The sequence below is a fragment of the Pangasianodon hypophthalmus genome, chromosome 5 (assembly GCF_027358585.1).
Source record: "Pangasianodon hypophthalmus isolate fPanHyp1 chromosome 5, fPanHyp1.pri, whole genome shotgun sequence".
Taxonomy (NCBI): domain Eukaryota; kingdom Metazoa; phylum Chordata; class Actinopteri; order Siluriformes; family Pangasiidae; genus Pangasianodon; species Pangasianodon hypophthalmus.
Window position 1 is genome coordinate 14196249 of NC_069714.1, and position 22572 is coordinate 14218820.

A 22572-nucleotide genomic window follows, 5' to 3' on the forward strand; every position below is an offset into this window, starting at 1 on the left:
CCTCATGGATTCTATTTCTAGAGTAATCCACGCTTCACCTTGAAAAGTCCTCTACATGCCTCATTACTGCATTATAGCAGCGTATAAGGGCCCACTCATTCCTTGTTAAAAAAAAAGCAAAAAAGACTGAATTCATTTAAACACTTCAGTGGTTTGTGGACCCAAAATCATCACGTTAAACAAACTTACAACGCAAGTGGAATCATGACAAAATGTAAAAGCACTTCAAGGACAACTGTACATGTCAAAATCCTGATTTATTATTTTGGTTGTTAAGGTACAAATACAATACATACATCCAAGCCATTACTGAGTCAACAACTTTGTGGAAACCAAGCAGATTCTTTCAAATTTCTGAGCAGTCAGACAATTAAGACATTACAATGAGGTAAACATACATACACAGTCAAACACCACAATTAGGCCGAATAAAGCAGACATTAGTACAATGACTTTTACCATGTAACAAATGTAACCTGTGCAAATCCTAGTAAAGGGCATGAAGGTCGTCCCTCATTAAAACTGATTGTATTACAGTGTTATGGTCGAAGGAACTTAATACAAATTTCAGTCATGACATGGTATTTCCATACAAATATTATCATCAAGATAATGTGTCAGGATGTCCAATAAACATTTCCTACTGACCAAAACCATTTGTCAAATTAGTGGTAAACAAGTGGTTAATTCAACATACAACATGATTTTTGAGAAAGGAAGCTTACTAAATTAAATCTGTATTTTCACTTCCTTGTCATTCCTTACAACCAACATATAAAGTAAAAAAAAAAAATACCCATTACCACAAATGTTCAGAGTCTAAGATTAACGAACATTCATACAAAGGCTTTGTAATAATGCCTCACATTTCCACTGATGCCAACATCAAAGAGGAGTCTATTGATCAAAATCAAATAAAAACCAAAACCATGACAACAAATTCCATCATAAAAATGCACCTTGGACTGCCCTAAAACATGCTTCTCAAATTAAAGGAAATAAATAAAGCCACAACAGGAGGCTTTTGTTCTCTGTAGCCATAGACATCAATGGAAACCATCCATGAAACCCCCTTAACCTTTAGATGTGTTGAAATGAGCCACTTTATCAACAAATGCATGCAATAAACTCACTTTCCCCTGAAAGACAGTGCAGATGTAATGTGTCTTTCTCTGCAGGGCTGAGCTCTGACTGAACACATCCTCTATGGGGACAGACTACCTGCACGCCCGACAGTCCCGAGACAGAAAAACAAACTTAACAGCACAAGGACATACTCCTCATGCTCACTGGGTGATGGAGGAGCTGTAATCTGGACGCCGGGTCTGGATGATTTTGGGACGCGGCCGTCTGAAGCTGTCCGTATCGTCCTCGGCACCAGAGCTGTCCTGATCACTCTCACACACATGCACTACCACGCTGGGGGTAGTGGGGGTTCCAGAGTGTAGCTCGTATTTCTCCCCTAGAAAGATTCATAAAGAGAGACAATGAGTGAAGATCAGGAAAGAGTACTTTTTTTTTAAAGAAATACAACCAAGCAGTTTTTCTTTTTATTGTATGCATGAAGGCACCTGGGCCAAGTCTGGCAATGGCACAGAGAAGGTCGTAGTTGATGACAGGTGTGGCATCCTCAGCCTGTTCCCATCCCACAGGAGGAGATGGAGGTGGAGAGAGGAGGAACTGCTTCTCTGGTTTAGGAGGCTCCAGTCGTGCACTTCCTATATGTACAGACTAAAGAGGGAAAGACACAATCACAGAGGGAGCAATGACTAAAGGTACTGAAAGATTTCAGAAAATGTCAGTCACTGAAATAAAACTTGTTGCCAGTCAGAAAGACAAGAAAAGAAATATTAAAAAAACATTAACATACCTGGGCAAAATAAAGTCGGAGCTCTGAGCCGTTGAAGTCGCTCTTGTGGAGTCTTGCTCTCGCCTCTGCAGCTGCCAGAGCATTGCTGAAGTTAATTCTCACTCGCCTGAAGCTCTTGAAAAACTGAAAGGTAACTTCACCATCAAAGGCACGGAAGAGCTCTTCGAACCTAGCCTAAGGGAGAAAGCAAACACTGAAGTAAATACACAGATACCTGAAAACACATTTTACATAGAAATAGGCTGCGACAGATTGACATTTTGTGAGTGTGTCTATATTAATCCTCAGTGCACACAAAATGCTAATTCTATACAAGGACTGTAAATGATTGGCTCTAGGCTCGCACCAGAAGATCTTGGTTTCCAGGGTAACAAGAGAGAATCACTGAGGGATGCAGGAGCACAGACATGATGGCAGAAAACTGGATCTCGACCCCATGCAAAACAGTGTCAGGATTGCATTAAGAGCCGACTGCCTGAGCCACAGTCATTTACCGAGTGTTTATAAATGTGTGTGTTTGAGCATTATGTCGTCACTCACGTCAGACTCATAGCTCTGAATTGCTCCTCATTCGTCATTCCACCCCTGCTTATTTCCATTATTTTCCATTTCCCAGTCTTTTCTTTTTCTTTTGTCTGACAACATGACTAACTGATTAACTCACAGTAGTGACTGGACAAAAGTATCCTGGAAAAGCAGAGCAATACTGAATTCCATATTATAGTGGCATATGTGATGTCCCTTAAACTCAGAAGACAACGTTCCTGACCTCACCATCCTTACTCTCCCCTGCCTATTGTGTCTGTCTGCCATACTTCAGGAAAGCCACTGATATCTGACTACTGAACTGATGTTAAACTGGGTTTTTAAATTTCATGTATTGTAGAAGAATGGTGTGTTCAGGTATGCTGTTTAACAGTTACACAACCGATGGTTTTCTCAGATGTTTCTTGTTCATTATCGGTTCTGTGACTTTTCAGAAGAATTATATACAGTTATACAACCTAGGATACATTTCTGTAATCACTCTAGCAAATCCTGCTTTATTTACTTTCTGCCATTTTTGCCAAGTGATGTTAAAAAGTCAGAAGTTTGCAGTACAATTTTATATCCATAATAATCCCTCTAAAATGTTTATACAAAAGTTCTAAACAAAAACAGGTATCTTTTTATCAGTCTACTCTTACTAGACCACAGTCACATTCAGGTGTTTTTTGGTGCACAGAAAAGATCATTGGCTAAAAGCACTAAAATACAGTACCCTGGCCTCAGGTCTGTTAAACATATCCAGATCCTCTAGGGATGCGATAAGGCAGAAGCGGTTGCACTTCATGGTTTTCAGGTGCATGATGGATGCTCGCTGAATCCTGCAGCGGACTTGAGGTGTGAGAAATCTGAAAGGGGTCCGTTTTGCCTTCCCCAGCGTGAGAGCAGAATGAGATCGGGATCAGAAATAAATCCTAGTCTTTTTCAAGTTTCCTGTTAGGCGGCCTTTTCTTTCTCTTCTATCTTGCTCTTTTCTCTGTCTGTTGAAGTCAAGGCTGTGGGTTTGATGCCGGAAATAGGTCACAGCCAAAATGAGCAACACGTCAAAACCAGCAGGAAGAGAGAGAGAGAAAAAAAAGATGATATGATGGAGGAACGCCGACTTGTTAGCAGAGCATAGGAAAGCTGTGTTGTCCAAAAAGAATCTTCTGGAAGGGAGCACGTGTTTTTGCACCACTGATGAAACGTCTTTGTGGCTCAGTCAGACTGCACACTTGCGGGTTCTCTGCTCTTTATGTAAGAGCCTCAGCGGCACAGTGACAGGCCCAGCCCCTTCAGGAAGGGAGGGAGTGAGTGAAACTACATTCCTCCTTCCTTGCTGTCTGTGCTGACTCATCTCCACTCAAACCGAGAGCACAAGGGCTGGAAAATTTGTGTCACTCCTGACTATAACCTAAACTCAGTTTTACCAACCTCAGTCTGCTCCGTTCTGACACATTCCAGCTGGGCATGTAGAGCTGGACCACTGTAATTTATCACACACAATAGCGATTCTCTCTCACTCCCTGAACACCCTCCCTCTTCATGAGCGGGATGGAAAATCTAAATCAGCTGAGCTGTGCAATGAGGCAGCTGTGTTATCAACAGCTCCCTGCAGCATACTTTCCATGGGTGTTAATTCCCTTCATCTCTCTCTCTCTCATGCTCTCTGCTTTTGCTCTATCCATTTGCTCCCCCACCCCTTCTCTCTGACTCCAGAGCCAGTGGATTTGTCCCTTTATTGTGGTGCAGTCAGTCCATCATTTTAAGTGGCATTCAGCACGAAGACGTCAGACTTATTTTTACACTACATGACGTCTTTCGCTCCGTGTCTGGCAAGCCAAACAAATACAGGCCTTTCTTTTCCCTAACCTAAAGTCTCTCAGGTGAAATAGTCAAACCATTGTGTCACAGTCACTGAGATGAGTGCAACTATATCTAAGCACTCATTAGTGTGTGTGTGTGTGTGTGTGTTTGCTGAACAAGACCATTATTCGAGTGAGACCAGACCACTTGTGCAGTGGAAAGGTGGAAATATGACACCAACATAAAACAAAGGGAAAGAATGTAGGTGCTGTGATGCAGGGCTTCTAACAAGGGTGGCATTTAACAAATGACCACATATTCCAGTCAACTCAAACTGCTCATTTACTGCAGCTTTAACAGATGTAGAAATTTCTCTAAACAGAGGCTTTGGGCATTTCAACCAACTGACAGATCATGCACTAAACATCTTTAAAAAAGAAGAGTCTGTAATTTATCTACCACTTGATTCTATACTATTACATATTGATATCCTTTTTAACAACATAGGAATACGACTGTCAACATACATTTCAGAAAAACCTGACATGTTAGTAGGCCACAAGATAATGACAGCTTGAACTGTAGGTAAACAATAATAACAAGGCTTTGGATAATGACTGGTAATGATGTAATCAAAAAGTATACAAGTCACAAAGTGAAGGTAATGTTAAACTGTGGAACTCGTACACAAAGCTTCTGTCAAGCTTCCCTATGATCGCTCGGGTCTCGTTCTCAATGTCCTTTAGAGGACTTTCCTGATTCAGAACAGGAACAACTTGCACTTTCCACTGACTGAACTGTTTATGAGCTTTAAGGAAACATCGCAGTCCATTTGTGCATTTCCAGACTTTCCAGAGACATTTAACTCAGTGGAATCTTCCATCACACGACTATCAGCTGACCGAGTCCAGCTGAAGCCTGACTCTTACGACACAAGGCATTTTGAAAATTTTTTTTTTGAAAATCCATATGATGCCTATAATAAATTATATTATATTTATTATATTATATATATATATATATATATATATATATATATATATATATATATATTATTATAATAAATAATGAAACAATTCTTTCTTTTTAACCATGAAATCAGTCTAATTACAAACACCTTAAAGCACTCAGATAAGACAGAATTTAGTATAATCATGAAAAATGTCTGAAAGTCATCAGACTTATTATTATATGAAGGTCGTCTTCTTTCGGCTGCTCCTGTCAGGGGTCACCACAGCAGATCCTCTGTCTCCGTTACGGAACTGCCATGATCTGCATGTTTGATTTGGCACAGATTTTACGCCGGATACCGTTCCTGACGCAAATCTCCCATTTTATCCAGGTTTGGGATAAAAGTGAGAGTGCAGCAGCTTATGCAGCCCCAGTGGTTGGGTTTGGTGCTCAACATGGGGCTCAAACCCACGACCCCGAGATTACGAGTCTCATGCTCTACCAGCTGAGCTAGCCAGGTGCCTTGTTATTATTATTTGAAGGTAATTATTAATAAATATTAATAACATTAAAATATTCAAAAAAAATAATAAAAAAAATTTATGAATACAATGTTGTATCAAATACCACTGTTAAATACTACACAGGCTCAGGATGAAGAAATTAGGCTTTCTTTTTCAAATAGGTAGAAAAGTACTAATTTAGAAAACACATGCAGGAATGATGCCAGTGACAGCATTCAAAAGTACACACTACACCATTAATTAGACTATTCAAAATTCTACAGAATTTCTGTACGTCACACTGTTTCTGAGTCACTCTTGATGAAGAAATGACTGAAATTACAACAGAGGTTCTAGATATTGTATGGTGTAAAGAAAAAAAATAAACATAATGGCAGCTTTCAGTGTAGTGGCACATGTAACCACACCAATGGTTTAAACACATTTAAGAAATTTGAATACTATATGACCTTTAAATTTTTCCTGTTCCACTCAAACACACTTTTTGTTCCCCCCAGCTGGTTATTCTGTCCCATCTGGAAACTAACATCACCGCCATGTCGGAGTGTTTGAGTATCTAGTTCATAAACTGGACACAAACTTTTGTCAAGATTTTTTTTTCTTTTTTGTTATGTATGGCACTTTGAGTAAAACCTTGTCTTATTATTTTCTGTCACAGAGCTAACAACAATCAACCAGTAGACAGAGGCTTTAAATTGCTGCATGTAAAAGTTCAATGTCTGGAACTTGTGATAGTGCCATGTCTGATCTCTGTATCTGTGTGATTTGTAAAATAAATCTGTACTGATGGAGCTCATTTTCTTTCTTTAAAAAAAAAAAAAAAAAAAAAAAAAAAAAAAAAAACAGTTAAAGGGGTCCTTGCCTGTAAAAGGTTTGAGAACCCCTGTTCTGTACAATACTGCAGCACTGTTGCACAGTCATACACCTAAACAATTATCTTGTACATATTACACGTGAAGAACACTGCTGCCAAAATAACGACTTTGTCGCTAGGTATGGAGACTATTTACTCCCATTTAGTGACTTTATCTCAAATCTATCATATAAGTGACTTCCCTGCACTCAGTATAGCTCTCCAGCGCACATCATAGCCACCGATTATATGAGTTGAGAGAGTAGGTTTGGTCGACTCACCAAAAGCCTGACTGAGCTGCGCTTGTGTGAGTAATGACCCATCACTGCTCACTATTTCCTCAACAATCAATCACTGATTACCAATGTTCCCAATGATCAATCACTGATTACCATTGTGTGTCCCATCACTTCTTTCCACACTTCCTTGTTCTTTATTTTAAACTCTCTTCTTGGCTATGTTTTCAAGTAATAAAAGTTATGAGTTATTCCATCTGTAAGTTTGCTCCGTATCTATTTCCAGACCACTCACTACCATTGCTTCATTTTGCCTGTGTTCTTGATAGCAATTATAGCATTTTGTAAATATGTAAATACTTAGTTTGTGACCAAAGAAGGCTTTTATCTATAATAAATAATTTATAATCTATTATGTTGTATTCTGATAAAACAGTTCTATTCCAAGTGTCTTCAGAAAACCTTCCTTCTTCGTGTAACACGTTTTGATATGCAAATGAGCATGAGGCTTCAGTAAATACGCAAATTAGTCTGTGAGGTCATCCAGTGACTCACGACATTAGCTAATTTCCCCTGAAAAGAACTGGCAATACTGTTAAAAAGGTTCTAAAGCAAACTCAGAACAGTCAAGCTGTTACACGGCTTCTGGCAACACAACAATTTCTGACTCACCCCTAACCTATGAATAAGAAGTTTAAAAACCTAGCTAAGACGAAAGTCGGTGCTTAAAATAACTCCATGGACCTTAATAATTTTCTTGTTTGCTTCCAATATTGCTGCTATACTTATTACTGCTACAGTACTCAATAGTTTAATACAGTTTACAGCCGATGTTCTGTACATTTATTACTCTGTCTGTTTATTGTCCTGCACTCGTCTCACACTGTTGTGTATTTGCACTTTACGTATTCTTTTGTACTGTTATGTGTTGCACCATGGTGCAGGAGAAACGACATTTCGTTCCAATGTATACAAGCTATATAGAGGAATGACAATAAAAACCCACCTGACTTGACAAAAATAGGATTTGTTTGTTGCTTGCCCTGTCAAGACACACACACACACATACACATTATATATATATATATATATGTAAGGAATAATTGACTCTGGCTCGTTGAATTATTAGAAAAATAATGCACACCTGAGACGGTAATACTTTACACCTCGGGTGTGCAATATTTTCATATTTTTCTAATAATTCAACGGACTGGAGTCAAGTCCGCAGTAGCTCTTCTTTGGGATCGGACCAGACGGGCTAGTCTTCGCTCCCCACACACATCAATGAGCCTTGGGCGCCCATGACCCTGTCACTGGTTCACCGGTTGTCCTTCCTTGGACCACATTTGGTAGGTACTAACCACTGCATACCAGGAACACCACACAAGACCTGCTGTTTTGGAGATGCTCTGACCCAGTCGTCTAGCCATCATAATTTGGCCCTGGTCAAAGTCACTCAGATCCTTACGCTTGCCCATTTTTCCTGCTTCCAACACATCAACCTCGAGAACTGACTGTTCACTTGCTGCCTAATATATCCCACACCTTGACAGGTGCCATTGTAACGAGATAATCAATGTTATTCACTTCAACTGTCAGTGGTTTTATTGTTATGTGATACATTATTTCAAGGAGACATCTGTTCAAAATTCCTTCACAAAATTCCTTCCTTCCTGTCGGTGGTTTTAATGTTATGGCTGATCAGTGTATATACAAATACAATAGAAATATGCAAGATATTAGGCATAATGGTTATGTATATAGAAAATGGTTATGTAGATAAATTCCTTCAGAAATCTAAGCTCCAGGTTCTTCTCTGTGTTCACATTCATGTTCCAGCTAACAGGCGACATTAGCATAAACACAGCTAGCAGTCAGTTAGCTACTCACTCGGAGCTGTCCGTGTCGGAGCACATCCTCATCAACTTTATACGCGATTAGAGACTCAGGAAGAGCAGTGAATTGCACATTGAGCAGCTCCTCTTCCTCCGCCATGTCTGCCTGCTGCATCACTACAGTCTCCACACTCACCTTCCGCTCAGCTAATGACGGCTAGCGAGCCTTCCAGCTAGCCGGCTTGTGGGTTAGCCAGCAACTTTTAGCACACTTCAAACGTTTAAAAAAAAACAGATATTCTGAAAGGCTTCGTAATATTTTATCTGTGAAATGTGTAGTAAAAGTGTTTTAGATATCAGCAGAATAATATTAAACCATAAAATAGCTCATGTTTAATATGTGAACTATATCGAGTTTTGTAGACAACTACCGGCAAAGCATATTTCAAAATTAAAGCCACAGAAATACTTCATATTTATTTAATTCATATTTAATTACGTATAATATTTAACTACATATATATAATATATATATCTAAAGCCTTTCAGAAAAGGGAGCTACCGCTGGTCGTGTTTTGGGATATCTATACAGTCTGTAAACGCAATTATTTACAGCCCAACCACACGCAGTGTGACCTCTGACAGGGAGCAGGCAGTCATTTGGAAGTCAGCTTGTTGTGTGTGTTTGAGTGAGAGTTCACAGCTCTGAGCACATTCCCGGTGTGAGCTTTACACACAGTGCTGCCAACCAACTCTTCTCAGGGGAAACGGTTACACATTGAATGATTTATTTTGTTAACAAGAGAGAAAGGAAAAAAAAGAAGTGCGGATAAACAGTGGTGATCAGTGATTGGGTCTTCTACTTCGTTTAACATTTCTGTGCGGTTGGTAAAGCCAGCTTTCGCTGCATTACCGCCACCCACTGGACTGGAGTGTGGAGCATCAACATGCAGGGAAAGTTAAAAAAAAAAAAAAAAAAAAATCTGATCTTTTTTTTTTTTTTTTCATACTTACTGTGTTGTAATATCACATGCTCTGTTGTCTCTGCTTGACCACAAAAATGACAGTGTCCTGTTCCATGTTCTCCTCTGAGGAGTAATGAGTGATTTAGTCCAGAACGACCTGTTCACAGACGAGTAATGACTGAATCATCTTTCCTGTTTTTATAAATTGTTCTCTCATCACCTACTTGTTTCTGAATATTATACAAATGTCTGCCCTTGACTTCATTATTCCACATTTTTTGCCATGAGTTGTTTTTCCTTTAATCTCTGTCTTACTTAATGATAATGACTTAATTGAATGTCTATATCCAAGTGCTTTAATGTGAGTTTGGCCAATTTGTCTACTAACTCATTGCCCAGACTCCCACATGAGCTGGTACCCATAAAAGGAAGTTATTAATAAACATATGCTACTAATTCTTAGTAGACTTGTAAGAATCTCATAAATAATGTCTTGCCTCGATGAATACTGTCCACTTCCAAGACTTGGCAAAACTGCGTAAGGGTCAGTATGGGCTAGTATGGGCAGTGGTGACTCAGTGGTTAAGGCTCTGGATTACTGATCAGAAGGTCAGGGGTTCAAGCCCCAGCACTGCCAAGCTGCCACTGTTGGGCCCTTGAGCAAGGCTAGCTTAGCTTAACCCTCTCTGCTCCAGGGACACTGTATCATGGCTGACCCTGTGCTCTGACCCCAGCTTCCTAACAAGCTGGGATATGTGAAGAAAAGAATTTCACTGTGCTGTAATGTATATGTTGCAAATAAAGGCTTCTGCTTCATATGGCTGTACATCCTAAGTGACTGGCTGTTGGGAAACAGTGATTGTTAGCTCATGTTGAGTGAACTTGTAGAAGTAGCAGCTGTTATGTAAGCTGGAGAGCTGTATCGACTGTGCAGGACAGTCACTACACCCTTCTTTAAAAAAAAAAAAAAAAAGTCACTTTAAGTGTCTAAAAAGTTGCCAGCCCTAAATTGACTGCAGCTGTAGCGCTTGCTATTTTCATCAGCTTGCTAGTGTGTGCAATACTGTTTTATAGCTAGGTCCATAAGAATAAATTAACAACACACATCAGGTATGTGTGAGTGGGTGTGTGTGTGGGCACCATGAGCACACATTCACACACTCATTCAAACCTAGGTGCAATTTAGTACAGCCAACCCACCTACTGGCATGTATTTGGGAGGTGAGAAGAAACTGGAAAAAAGGAAGGAAACTCACACAGACATGGGGAGAAAATTCAAAACTCCACACAGACACTAAAACGAGCTCAGGATTGAAACAGTCAACCTGCTTTACTTCAGGACTTTGTATGTCCGCATCACAGTCAATGCTCTGTAATTGTGGGTATTGGTCCAGGTCCTGATCAAGCTGAAGGTCATTGACAGTCAGTAGTTCCCCGTTACTCGTGGGATGCAGGGCGTCACACAGGTGCTGTGGTTGAGGTAGGGGAGACAGCAGGCCAAGGCAACACAGGTGAACCACAGTGAGTTGAGTGAGGCCTGCTATTGTTCTGTTTTAGGGTCAAGAATGTTGCCTCATACAGGAAATGATGATGTGCTGAATTAACCCTCAATGATGAGTGTCCTATCTGTAAGTATTAAGGCACACTGTGGCCTCTCATCTGTGTGAAACATGTCTAGTCTGCAAAGAGCCGATGATACCTCTGACCTCTCTTATCAACAAGGCGTTTCCACCAACAGAACTGTTGGTCAATGGGTTTTTTTTGTTTTGTACACCACTCTGTGTAAACTCTAGAGACTATTGTGTGTGAAATTCCCAGGAAATCAGCCATTTCTGAAGTATTCAAACCAGCTCTTCTAGTACCAACGCCTATGCCACAATCAAAGTCACAGAGATCACACTTTTTCCCAATTCCCAATGTGAACATTAACTGAAGCTCTTGACCTGTATCTGCATGATTTTTTTTGCACTGCTGCCACATGATTGGCTGATTAGATAACTGCATGAACGTGCAGGTGTTCCTAATAAAGTGGACAGTGAGTGTATATTACTCTTTTTCACAATTATATACTATGTAGTAAAACTGTACTAAGTGTGTTTTAAGGATGTGGATTTATGATTGCTTAAAAGAGGCACTTGAATATAATGCTAACTGTTAACAAAAAGAGAAAAAAATAACCAGTGGTCATGGGAATTTATTTTAATAATCATATGGTGCATTATGTACAAAGCAGGCTTGTCTTACAGCAGAGGAGAATCCAACCCATACTGTGTAATCAAAATTGTGGATACGACACTTTGTGATAGGAACATGGTACTTACACAAAAGGTACAATAATGCACACTGCCTCATATAGGTTGAGTACCACTCATTTTAAACATTATTTAAATTAAAAAAAAAAAAAAAAATTTCAATTTTCAAGTGGATTACATTCCTATTACAGAGTGGCCTAAGAAAGGGACATTTTAAAAAAAAAAAAAAGAAGCTAGGATATGTGAAGAAAATCAGGAGAATTAGCTAAATGCACCAAAATGAACATGAACACCTAGACAAGTCACTGAACATATTGTATAAAGTACAGGTGTTTCAACAAGAGCAGTTCTCCTAAGTACATATTATGCACTCGTATTTTAATCTGACCGTTCTGAGAATGTCGAACAGCATAAACAAAAGCACCCCATCACAAACCTCTACTGGCCATATACATTTCCAATCAATTCAAATTATAAGATAAAATGGTACTGTACACCTGTCAGGCTCTAAAATCCAGTACAGCGTGACTTTTTTTTTTTTTTTTTTTTTTTACACTCCCAGTTCAGGGTCAGATCACATACAACTGCAAACCTGCACAAGTAAAATATCATCTATGAAGCATAGCATTTAGTGACAATTTATCCTCAAATTTTAGTTTCTTTAAAAAAAAAAAAAAAAAGAAAAAAAAAAGGATACTTCACAAAAGAGTTAAGAACAAACAACAATGGAATCCTGATCACAAAAGTACTTTATAAATGAGATTTACATTTTATATGGGATTTACATTTGATGCGAGTCATGGAGCTTGGTGGTCTAAAATTCACACTGTTAGTCAAAAAAATCCACAAGAGTGCAGCTTGAAAAAAGTTGATTCTTTCAACTGTCAAGAGAGACCACACTGAAATTCAAACAATACTTCACTGTGAATCTGACCAAGCAGTGTGTTTGCCTTGATATACAAGAAGGCCCTTAATCTCCCTGAAGACACACAAAATGATCTCATGTAGCAGATCAAGTCCTGTGACAAGAATAACTCTGCCACATACAGTGGTGTCATCAGAAAATGAGACTGTTATACCATCCACGGGAATCAGTACTGTTTCCTAGATTTACAGTTTAATATCCAGTGGTGTCATCATTTTGTCTTCTCATTCAGCTTTGAACAATGGGTTACCATCAAGGAAGGTTACAGTTAACCACGCATAAGTCATTTACTGCAAAATAAATAGAATGTGAGAGTAAGTGCAGGCAATTAACAGAAGTGGTTAATATACTCTGTACAAGATGGCTGTAATTCCTAAATTGCAATATTAATATTAATACTGTTAATGCACTATTTTTGTTAAACCCCTTGAATTAAGGCTCAAAGTCTACACTTCAATCACATCTTGACTGCTTCATTTTAAATCCGTTGTGGTGGTGTACAGAGGCAAAATTACCAAAATTGTATCACTGTCCAAATACTTATGGACCTGACTGTTCAATTTCACAGGACTGATCACATTACAATCAGGTCAAAATAAAATTCTACTCCAGACAGTAAAATGCTGACTGTAAACTTGACCACAGTGCAAACAGAATGCACAAGCCAACTTCTGGTGACAATTTACTGTTTTCAAGAAATACTGAATACGCACGCAAAACTCCATATACATACTGATCAAAATAAGGAAATATATATTAGCTAAATGGCCATATGGGAAGACAATTAGTTTGCAGAAACAGTAGTCGATTAAGATTAATAAGATCTGTTAACAATCTTGAGGAGCAAATGCCTCTGTATAATACATAGGATTTTATTAAAAAATTAAAATAATCCGGAAATCATTTGAATCTAGCTGATAAAGCATATGGTCAGTCAGTGCTCCTGAAATACAATCTCATTTGACAGGTAGTGTAGTTTGTAACTAAAAATAGGTACTGCAGAGCTTTAGATTCTGAACTTCCATGTTTACCCAGAATTGGTTTCATTTGCAAGTTTCTATAATTGGCAAATAAGCAAATTAAAAAAACCTTACCCATTTTCCATAGTCTTCATCATCAGAGACCCATTTCCTCTTTACTTTCTGCAATCTGCTTACATTTCTAAAAACAGAGAAACACCACTTTTAGAACGATGAAATACAGCATTCATTTGATGAAGATATTTGATAAATACATTATATACTTGAATATAATACATTATATACTTGAATGGTCAGAACAGTCATAACTGACATGGTGAGTTTTCTGTTAAATGTTTATTTAACATTCATGAAAGTAGTCTCGGGTGTCAGAACTCTGCAACATGACAACCTGTTTTTTTGGTTTACTAACTACAAAAAGAGGGGAAAAAAAGACTGCTGTAACAAGTGATAACAGCTACTAACTTGTCTAGCGGACGTGTTATAACGTTAAACAACATTCACTGTGCACTTTATTAGAACACCTGTATACTCATGCAGTTATCTAATCAGCCAATCATGTGGCAGCAGCACAATGCAATAGTCATATCAAACATCAGAATAAAGAAAAAGTGTAAACTCTGTGACTAACTGTGGCATGGTTGTTGGTACCAGATGAGCTAGTTTGAGTATTTCAGAAACTGCTGATCTCATGGGGTTTTCACAAACATCAGTCTCTAGAGTTTATACAGAATAGTGCAAAAAACCCAAAAAACATCCTGCGAGCACAGAGTCTGCAGACTGAAACACCTTGCTGAGGTGAGAGATCAGAGGAGAATGACCAGAATGGTCTGAGCTGACAGGAATGATATAGTAACTCAAATATCCTCTGACCTCTCTTACCAGCAAAGCGTTTCCAGCCACAGAACTGTCGCTCACTCAATGTTTTTTTTGTTTTTCGCACCATTCTGTGTAAACTCTAGAGACTGCTGTGTGTGAAAATTCCAGGAGATCAGCAGTTTCTGAAATAGTCAAACTGGCCTGTCTGGTACCAACATCCATGCCACAATCAATCCCCCTGTTTCTTCATTCTGTTGTTTGATGTGAACATTAACTGAAGTTCTTGACCTGTATGTGCATGATTTTATCTGCTGCCACATGATTGGCTGATTAGATAACTGCATGAACGTTGCAGGTGTTTCTAATAAAGTACATGATGAGTGTATAAAAGTTTGAAAAGCATGTGTTGTTGATTACTAAATTAGAAACTGTAATCTGGGACAATTCACTGTGATTTAAGAGGAGTAAAACACTTCAAGGCATGCTGTTACAGGAAAACAATAACAGTTCTCCAGTTTACGTTGGGCAGCATCACACCTCCCTGTTGTGGATTATTTTCCCATATCACCACGACCCATCGTGTTTTATTCCTTACTTAGTGTATACATGTAGCTCAGATCGACAATTATGAAAAAACTGTTGCAAACACTTAGTATAGCGTGGCAATTTTCCCCACCTCTGTCAGCTCCTTAATACTGATGCTGTTAGCCTGCTGTGCCACTTTTCTCTTCACTTCTTCAATGTTTGCCAGATTAGGAGTGGGAGCTGGGGGAGGTTTGTTGGTGATGGTGGGCAGTGGAGGCATAGGGGGCATGGCTGCCAAGGCTCCCATGTTAGACAGTGCCGCAGTCATGGTGGCTGCTGTCATACTAGCCATAGCAGCATTCATAGGCATGTTCGGTATTGCAGGCATACCAGGTATTCCCATTGGGATGCTCATGGGCAAGTTGGGAACTGGCAGGGGCAGCGGCAAAGACAGAGGGGCTGAAGTAGGAGTTGGCAAAGGCAACTGGAGGATAGCCTTGGGCCTAAGGCTCTCTGGGATGGGCATCCCTGCTTTAGCACACATTGCTGCAGCATTAGCCTTAGCGATCTCTAACAGCTGATCCTTGTCTGTGAAAAGAAAAGGTAACAATATGAATGAACAAGCTGCTAAGATGCCCATTTTCAGCTGCATAGACACACATCTCAATGTATGCACTTACCTAGCTCAGTGAGGCGTGGCGGTGTCTTGCTAGTGCTACGGCGCGTTCTTGAGGTGGACCTTCTTTTACGGAGAATTAGAATGGGAGAATGGCTTGGCTCACGCTTCCATCGATCTCGCCTGTCAAAAGAATGACCTCGAAACACGGGTCTCCTCCGATGAGATGCCGAGCGAGATCTTTTAGATCGTGAATGATGGGCCCTTGACCGTGATCGTGACCTTCTCTTCCTGGTAGGGGAACGAGATTTTGATCGTTTGCTTTTTTCTAGACTCTTTGACCTCTTCCTTCGAGCAGGAGAACGTGATTTAGATCGCCTTTTTCGTACTGGTGATCTAGACTTAGAGCGTTTTCTTTTGGGAGATTTAGACTTTGAGCGCTTGGTCCTGGTACGAGATTTAGACCTCGACTTCCCCCTCTGAGTGACTGATCTTGAACGTGATTTCCTTCGCCGGGCAGGGGACCTAGATGTAGACCTCTTTCTTAGGCCGTGTGAGGAAGATCTAGATCTTCGTTTCCTTGTAGGAGATTTAGACTTTTCCCTACCACTAACAGACTTCGATTTGGACCGTGTCTTATGGGTTGAGGAAGCAGACCTAGAGCGCTTCCTTCTAATTGGTGACTTAGACATCCTGCTGGGCTTTAACCCTGATTTTTTTTTAGCTGGACTTGGTGTTCGTGATCTTGAGTTATCAGACTGCTCGTTATCATCTGACCCAGAACTCCCATCCTGAGGTAATGGTTCTGATGAAGAGGACCTTGATCTAGATGCATTTTGTCTCCCAGTGCCCTCCAAGGAGCTTTTAGACTCTTTACTGGAGTTTTTATTTTTTGATTCAAGTTCTGATTGTTCCAAGGTCTCATCTGAGGTGTTTTTCGGAGATAGATATTTATCCATCAGTGGCTTCCACTTTTCTGTGGGAGCGGTTTGGTTTACTTCAGTGGTAGCTTCTTCTATTTTGGACTCTGATATTTCTTTATAATCACTTTTATCTGACAAATCTTGGTCTTTCGCTGGTGACAAAGATCTAGACCTGCTCTTAGCTGGAGACTGACTTCTATCTGAGGAAAGTCTTCCTCTTGAATTAGATCTAGATCTGGATGTGTCTTTCTGTGAATTTGATCTCGATCGCTTACTTTTACTTATTTTTGCTCCTCTACTATATTTAGGCGAGGCAGTCTTTGAATGACGAGAACGTGATTTCGACCGCTTACTGCGCTTAGGAGATCTTGATTCTGACCTTGTCCTACGTGGAGTTTTTGACCTCCTTTGTCGAACAGGGGATTTTGATTTGGAGCGCCTGGAACGCAGGGGAGAGGAAGATCTGCTTCGTCTTCTTGGGTTTCTAGACCGTGATCTAGATCGTCTGTTTCTCTTCATTCGGGATCTAGATCGCCTGAGGATCACAATGGACCTTGAACGGGTTCGTCTCCTTCTCCTGATTGATCTGGACCGAGACTTTCGTGTACGGGATGGTGGTGTCCTCCTTCGAGAACGTGACTGTGAGCGCCTTCCTCTCCGAGCAGATCTTGAGCGTGACCTTGAACGGTTCTTTCTGCGAGAAATTGATCGTTTTGACCTTGACCGTGAACGGCGTAGCTTTACGACAGATCGAGATCTTGTTCGCCGGCCACGTCGTGGGGACTTGGTCCTGGATCGTTTGGTTCTGGTATTGGACCTGGAGTCAGAGCGACGCCTTCGCTTTCCAGACAAGGACCTTGATTTGCGCTTTGGTCCTCTGATAGATCTTGACCGTGACCTGCGACTTTCTGATGGTGACCTTGAATGCCTTTTTTGGGTACTACTGTTCCTTCTCGAGCTAGAAACAGACCTTTCTCTGGATTGTGATTTATATTTCCTGCGTGCTGATATACCAGAGGATTTCTTTGGAGTTCTTGAACGACTGTGGCTCGATTTATCATCAGAACGTGATCGAGACCTTAATCTTGAGACTGACTCATCCCCCTTTCCTCTCCGATTCTCTTGTGGTTCCTTGGCTATGTTCTTCTGTACGAGTTGCTCTTTGTGTAAATTCTCCTGCTTGGGGATTATGTCAGGGAGCTCCTGAGCTTTGCTAAAACTTCCGTTCTTTTCAAGGTTCTCAATTTTGATGTCATTTTCATTGTGCTGTTCTTGATTTATGGTTTGCAAATATGCATCTTGTGGAGACTCATCTTCCCTCCATGCTGGTTTTATGCATTCTTCTTCAGCATGCTCAGATTTGCTAGTGACTTCTCCCTTTTTATCATCTGGTAGTGACAGCTTATCTTTACACCTGTCATTTGAAAGCTTCAGTGCAGTCACTGGTGACCTCCTGTCCAAGCTAGAGGTGTCCAATGCTTGTGACAACTTTAACTCAGATTCCGATTCAGACTCGGATTCAGATGAAGCGCGAGATTCAGATGAACGTGAACGAGGAGAATTTCTCTGTTGCTTTTCTTCTTCTTTTCGTCTCTTTTTCTTCTTCTTTTTCCCTGTATGACGCTTTGTTTTTCTTGCCTTGTAGTCGTCATCATGTGGTTCTGTCGGAAAAAGAAATTCAACACATGTGAAAAGTAGCATTAATTTGGAAAAGCACATTACAGTCCACAAAACTCACAATGAGTTTAATCTTGTCTTTACCATTAGTTAAGTAAGAATACAGACAAACTCTCACCTGCAACAGAATTTTTTGCTGATTCTTTATCTTCATCACGATTGACAGACTCAAAGTTGGATGAGTCTTCTTTCTTTACACTGGGGTAAAAGACACAATGCATTTAGAAGTCTAACTGCAAATGTAGATTTATTTTAAATGCATATTAAACAAACCCTTACCTTGATTTTGTTTGAGACTCCTGGTCGGATTCCACTCCAGATTCAGAGCTGCTATCTTTTTCATCCTTCTTCTTCTTGCGCTTCTTCTTACTTTTGTGCTTTTTGTGCTTCTTGTTTTTCTTTCGTGGTGTTTCACTGCCATCCCTGAGGGCATTATCTTCACACCGAATAGTTTCAGTTGGATCACCACTCTCTGTGTGGGGAAAATGTTCACAGCTCTTTTTTTTTTTTTTTTTTTTTGCATTGTATTAAAGATTTCTCATGTCTAAATCCAGGATATGCAACTGTGAGCTCTGATGAAAACCAGTCAAGTTTACATTCTTCACCACATTTAACTCATCCTGAAACTGCCATTGATGTCACTGCAATGAATTTCAAACTGTGATATATTCCAGATTTTTGCTTTTGACCACCAAAAGCACGGATAAATATTCACAAAAGGCTTCCAATTTATTTGCTGACCAAAAACTTTTTTGTGCTTCCTCCCAACACAAACATATCCTTTTCCAGGCACAGCCATTATACCCATAGGCACTAATTATCATACCATTAGTGGAAACTTGCACTTGCTCTATTTATTCAAATCACTAACCTTTCACTTTGTGTGTTCTTCGGAAGTGCTATTTTATTAGCATAAAATTTTTTTCCATGTACTGCCACAGAATCAGTAAAATGTGTATATTTTCATATTTGACTACACTCCAGTTTCTCGGTTATGATCTGTATGCTGTCATAATGCTAGTCTGACAGTGAACGCACAGTTGAGAAGTAGATTTTACAATGAGATAAAATTATTACTTATAACTATAATATTAATCAAAATATATTAAGTGAAACATACCAACACTGGTGTTGACGGCACATTCCATTTCTACAACTCTACAGCCGTCCTTTCGAGTTTAGCGTAAAGGGGGATTTCCTTTGACGTGGATGTCAGAGATGTTACCCTCACTGTTCACTCTGTTGAAAACAAAAGTGACCTTGTTAACAGTAACAACAACACTGGACACAAATAACCCAGGTACAATGTTTTAGAGTACAGGTTCAATACAAAAATGTCTGATTTTACTTAGGTACTGGGTTCATTCAGTGAAATTATCAAGCACAATTAATTTTTCCCATGCCAAGCATAACTTAAAAAAAGCTTATTGAATTTAAACAAACTTAATATCCTCATACGCAATTTATGCAAGTTTTGTTGATGCATACATTTACAGATCATGGGATGATGTGTTATCGTTTCTATAGTAACAACATTCACAGGGACTTACATGGCAGACAATCTACATAATTCAAGGCTATAAAATAATAAATGTGGCGCAGCTATAAAGTGAGAGAACAGAATTAACTTGTCTCGCAGATGTTCCACAACACGAAATCTAACTGTAAACTGTTGAAATGTGCAACATTTCATTCAGTAAGAAATTTAATAAATTATTTATTAAAGTGTAATTGGTGGCAAATCGCTGTGGTATAAGCGGAATAACACACTTCCATAATCTACGTGGGGAACGCATTACACCACCCCACAGTGGATTACCTTCCTACAACAGTACAGCCCGAAATGATTAATTCTTTATACACACACACACATAATGTATATGTATGTGTGTGTGTGTGTGTGTGTGTGTGTATGTATATGTATATATATATATATATATATATATATATATATATATTTTTTTTTTTTGAGGGACATTAAATGTCCTGTGCACGGCATTTGATTAGAGACAAAGTTTAAATAAAAAAAAAAAAGAAAAAGAAAAAGAAAAACAGCCTTTAACAGCTTTTTAAAAAAATTTTTTTTTATGGGAAGCACTTTACTTGGAAATAACCCTTTTCACATCACTATGGAACTCGGTTTAGCATCACATTAACGATAAACTATTTCTATTTCCTAATTATGTTGTACAGTAAATATACAGATATCACACACACTCGACAGTTACGATTTGTCTTCCTTGGTATTATATAGTAGCTAACGGACTACACTTAGCCAGTGAAGTTGTTGAGAAACACACACACACACAGCTACCCGGTTTAAATCTTGTGGAATTATCTATACTTTAAAGGAGACCTCTGGCCTTCAATCAGCAATTTTAAATAGTAAATAAATCTTACGGAAACCGGTTATTCCTCTCATTTTACGGTAGAGTGCAGCTGGGGCTAAATAGCGCCAAAACTTTCAGTCATGAAGCGACAAAGTCATAAAGTCAGGAAAAGAGCTGCTCCAGCTCAAAGAGCTGAAAACTCAGCGGATAAACACCTGCATCTCCCCACTTCTGCAACATCTCCCCACTTCTGTTAGACACAAACACACAAAACCTTCGTGTAAAACTGGCTCAAACACGCCGTGTACAGCTGCGCTACAGCTAACTGCAGCCATGCTAACGGAAACCTCCACAAAAGCCAGCGCAGATACTTCTAGAATTAGCCATGCTAACGTTTTAGCGCGCTAGTTAGCGCTCACCCTAGTTAGCAGCTCTGAGCTACAGTCACAAAGCGAGGTGAAGACGCAGGGAAGCTGTTAAACACCATGTGGAAGGCTGGTAGTGTGTCTGTGAGCGGTGTGGGGCTGATGCGACGCGCAGGACACTGCAGCAGGAAGAACAGCGCTAGCTAGCTTGTGTTGAGCTTTTCTTAGCTAACCAAGTTTACCTAACAAGCGATACAGCAGCGTACATGAAGATAATTTAAACAGGGTTGTTTTGTGGGAATTTGTTGTTAAATAATGATTATTTTCTGAATATCAACTTTATAGGCACAATTAACAGTATTTTCCGTCTCGTCTGAAAACATAAACATCTGGCTAGGCCCATGAGCACAGCTAGCTCAGCGGCTCGGTGGAGAGCTAACAACCGAGCAAACGTGTGTAAGAAATGTCTCTCCACTAATTTTAGTCTAACGCCAAACCATTCAGAAGCTGCTGGTATTACACCGCAGTGCTGAAGTATAAAGGAGACCAGCAGCTGCCGGAGCAGGAATATACCCCTCTCCTTTTTCACAGAATGGCTGCAGCGCTAACAAAAGGAGCAGGGTCGCTAAATCTCACCGGCCTCCTAGCAGGCCAGCTAAAGCTCGTTTAGCGGCTTACACAACAGCGCGATTCTTCACTAGCTGCACTCACATAGCTTTGCATGCGATACAAAGTACAGCAGAGTAAACTGAACTAACAGTGCGTGCAGATATGAAATAAATGTACTGACCGCTAACTTTGATTTCCGGAATTATCCTGTGTTACGAATGCACAGTAAAGTTGCTCGGTGATGGTCGCCATGACATTGTGCGGCGGGTAAACCGTCCAGTATCCCAGGAGCACGTGCTCTCCACTTACCTCCCACACACACGCGCACACACACGGATGTAGCGCCACCTAGTGATAGATAGATCTATCTATCTATCTATCTATCTATCTATCTAACCAGTATGCCTAATATATCCTGCATATTTTGTATACAATGTTTGTACATATTTCTTCGTTTATATATATATATATATATATATATATATATATATATATATATATATATATATATATATATATATATAAAAGGATTCAAGGATTCAAAGCGTTTATTGTCATAAACATTTTGCAAGATCTCCTTGGGCTTCATATTGGTAGTCCCAGTCAAACAGCTGCCAAATGCCAACTCAATACCTGATATCAACTCCACACCTTTTATCTACTTCATTAGTCTTGAGGTAACCGCACCTGGTCAATTAACTTCTTGTCAGTCAATTGTCCAAATAGCTTTAAGCCCCTGAAAATGGAGGTACTTTGCTTAAAATGGCTGTAATTCCTAAATGGTAAATGCCATATACTTCCAGACCTGACTGTACATACTCACACATTATATATATATATATATATATATATATATATATATATATATATATATATATATATATATATATATATAAAGGCTGAAACTATCTATCTATCTATCTATCTATCTATCTATCTATCTATCTATCTACATAACCATTTTCTATATACATAACCATTATGCC

At 39.5% G+C, this 22572-nt stretch overlaps 2 protein-coding genes and 1 non-coding gene across 4 annotated transcripts; all 3 read right to left on the reverse strand.

Annotated features, from left to right (window-relative positions):
- Positions 1 to 238: 238 nt before the first annotated feature.
- On the reverse strand, positions 239 to 9350 carry rcan1a (regulator of calcineurin 1a). Of its 2 annotated transcripts, none has more exons than XM_026913012.3 (4): positions 8656 to 9350; positions 1871 to 2044; positions 1572 to 1731; positions 239 to 1462 (listed from the first exon to the last, which is right to left on the reverse strand). In XM_026913012.3, exons 1-4 carry the CDS (start codon positions 8773 to 8775, stop codon positions 1287 to 1289), a joined length of 630 nt encoding a protein of 209 aa, XP_026768813.1. In that variant the 5' UTR covers positions 8776 to 9350; the 3' UTR covers positions 239 to 1286. The 2 variants fall into 2 exon arrangements, with proteins under 2 accessions (XP_026768813.1, XP_026768815.1); XM_026913014.3 differs by lacking the exon at positions 8656 to 9350 and adding an exon at positions 3132 to 4208.
- On the reverse strand, positions 5600 to 5672 carry trnat-cgu (transfer RNA threonine (anticodon CGU)). Its single transcript has one exon. It is a non-coding gene; the product is annotated as a tRNA-Thr (tRNA).
- Positions 9351 to 11743: 2393 nt separating the features above from the next.
- On the reverse strand, positions 11744 to 21921 carry sona (SON DNA and RNA binding protein a). The gene is made up of 8 exons (XM_026912716.3): positions 21768 to 21921; positions 19403 to 19521; positions 18562 to 18754; positions 18401 to 18480; positions 15747 to 18266; positions 15218 to 15654; positions 13837 to 13903; positions 11744 to 13032 (listed from the first exon to the last, which is right to left on the reverse strand). Exons 2-7 carry the CDS (start codon positions 19428 to 19430, stop codon positions 13859 to 13861), a joined length of 3303 nt encoding a protein of 1100 aa, XP_026768517.1. The 5' UTR covers positions 19431 to 19521; positions 21768 to 21921; the 3' UTR covers positions 11744 to 13032; positions 13837 to 13858.
- Between the last annotated feature and the right edge of the window lie 651 nt (positions 21922 to 22572).

What these genes read in the sequence shown, in the direction of transcription:
- rcan1a (XM_026913012.3), bottom strand. Translation starts at nt 8,775, where the DNA reads ATGCAGCAGGCAGACATGGCGGAGGAAGAGGAGCTGCTCAATGTGCAA. An exon ending in TCCGACACGGACAGCTCCGA is followed by an intron (nt 2,045 to 8,655) that starts GTGAGTAGCTAA and finishes TTTCTCCCTTAG; the next exon opens with GCTAGGTTCGAAGAGCTCTT. An exon ending in CATTGCCAGACTTGGCCCAG is followed by an intron (nt 1,463 to 1,571) that starts GTGCCTTCATGC and finishes GAATCTTTCTAG; the next exon opens with GGGAGAAATACGAGCTACAC.
- sona (XM_026912716.3), bottom strand. Translation starts at nt 19,430, where the DNA reads ATGGAATGTGCCGTCAACACCAGTGTTG. An exon ending in TGCCGTCAACACCAGTGTTG is followed by an intron (nt 18,755 to 19,402) that starts GTATGTTTCACT and finishes TTCCCCACACAG; the next exon opens with AGAGTGGTGATCCAACTGAA. An exon ending in GCCACGCCTCACTGAGCTAG is followed by an intron (nt 15,655 to 15,746) that starts GTAAGTGCATAC and finishes TTCTTTTCACAG; the next exon opens with ACAAGGATCAGCTGTTAGAG.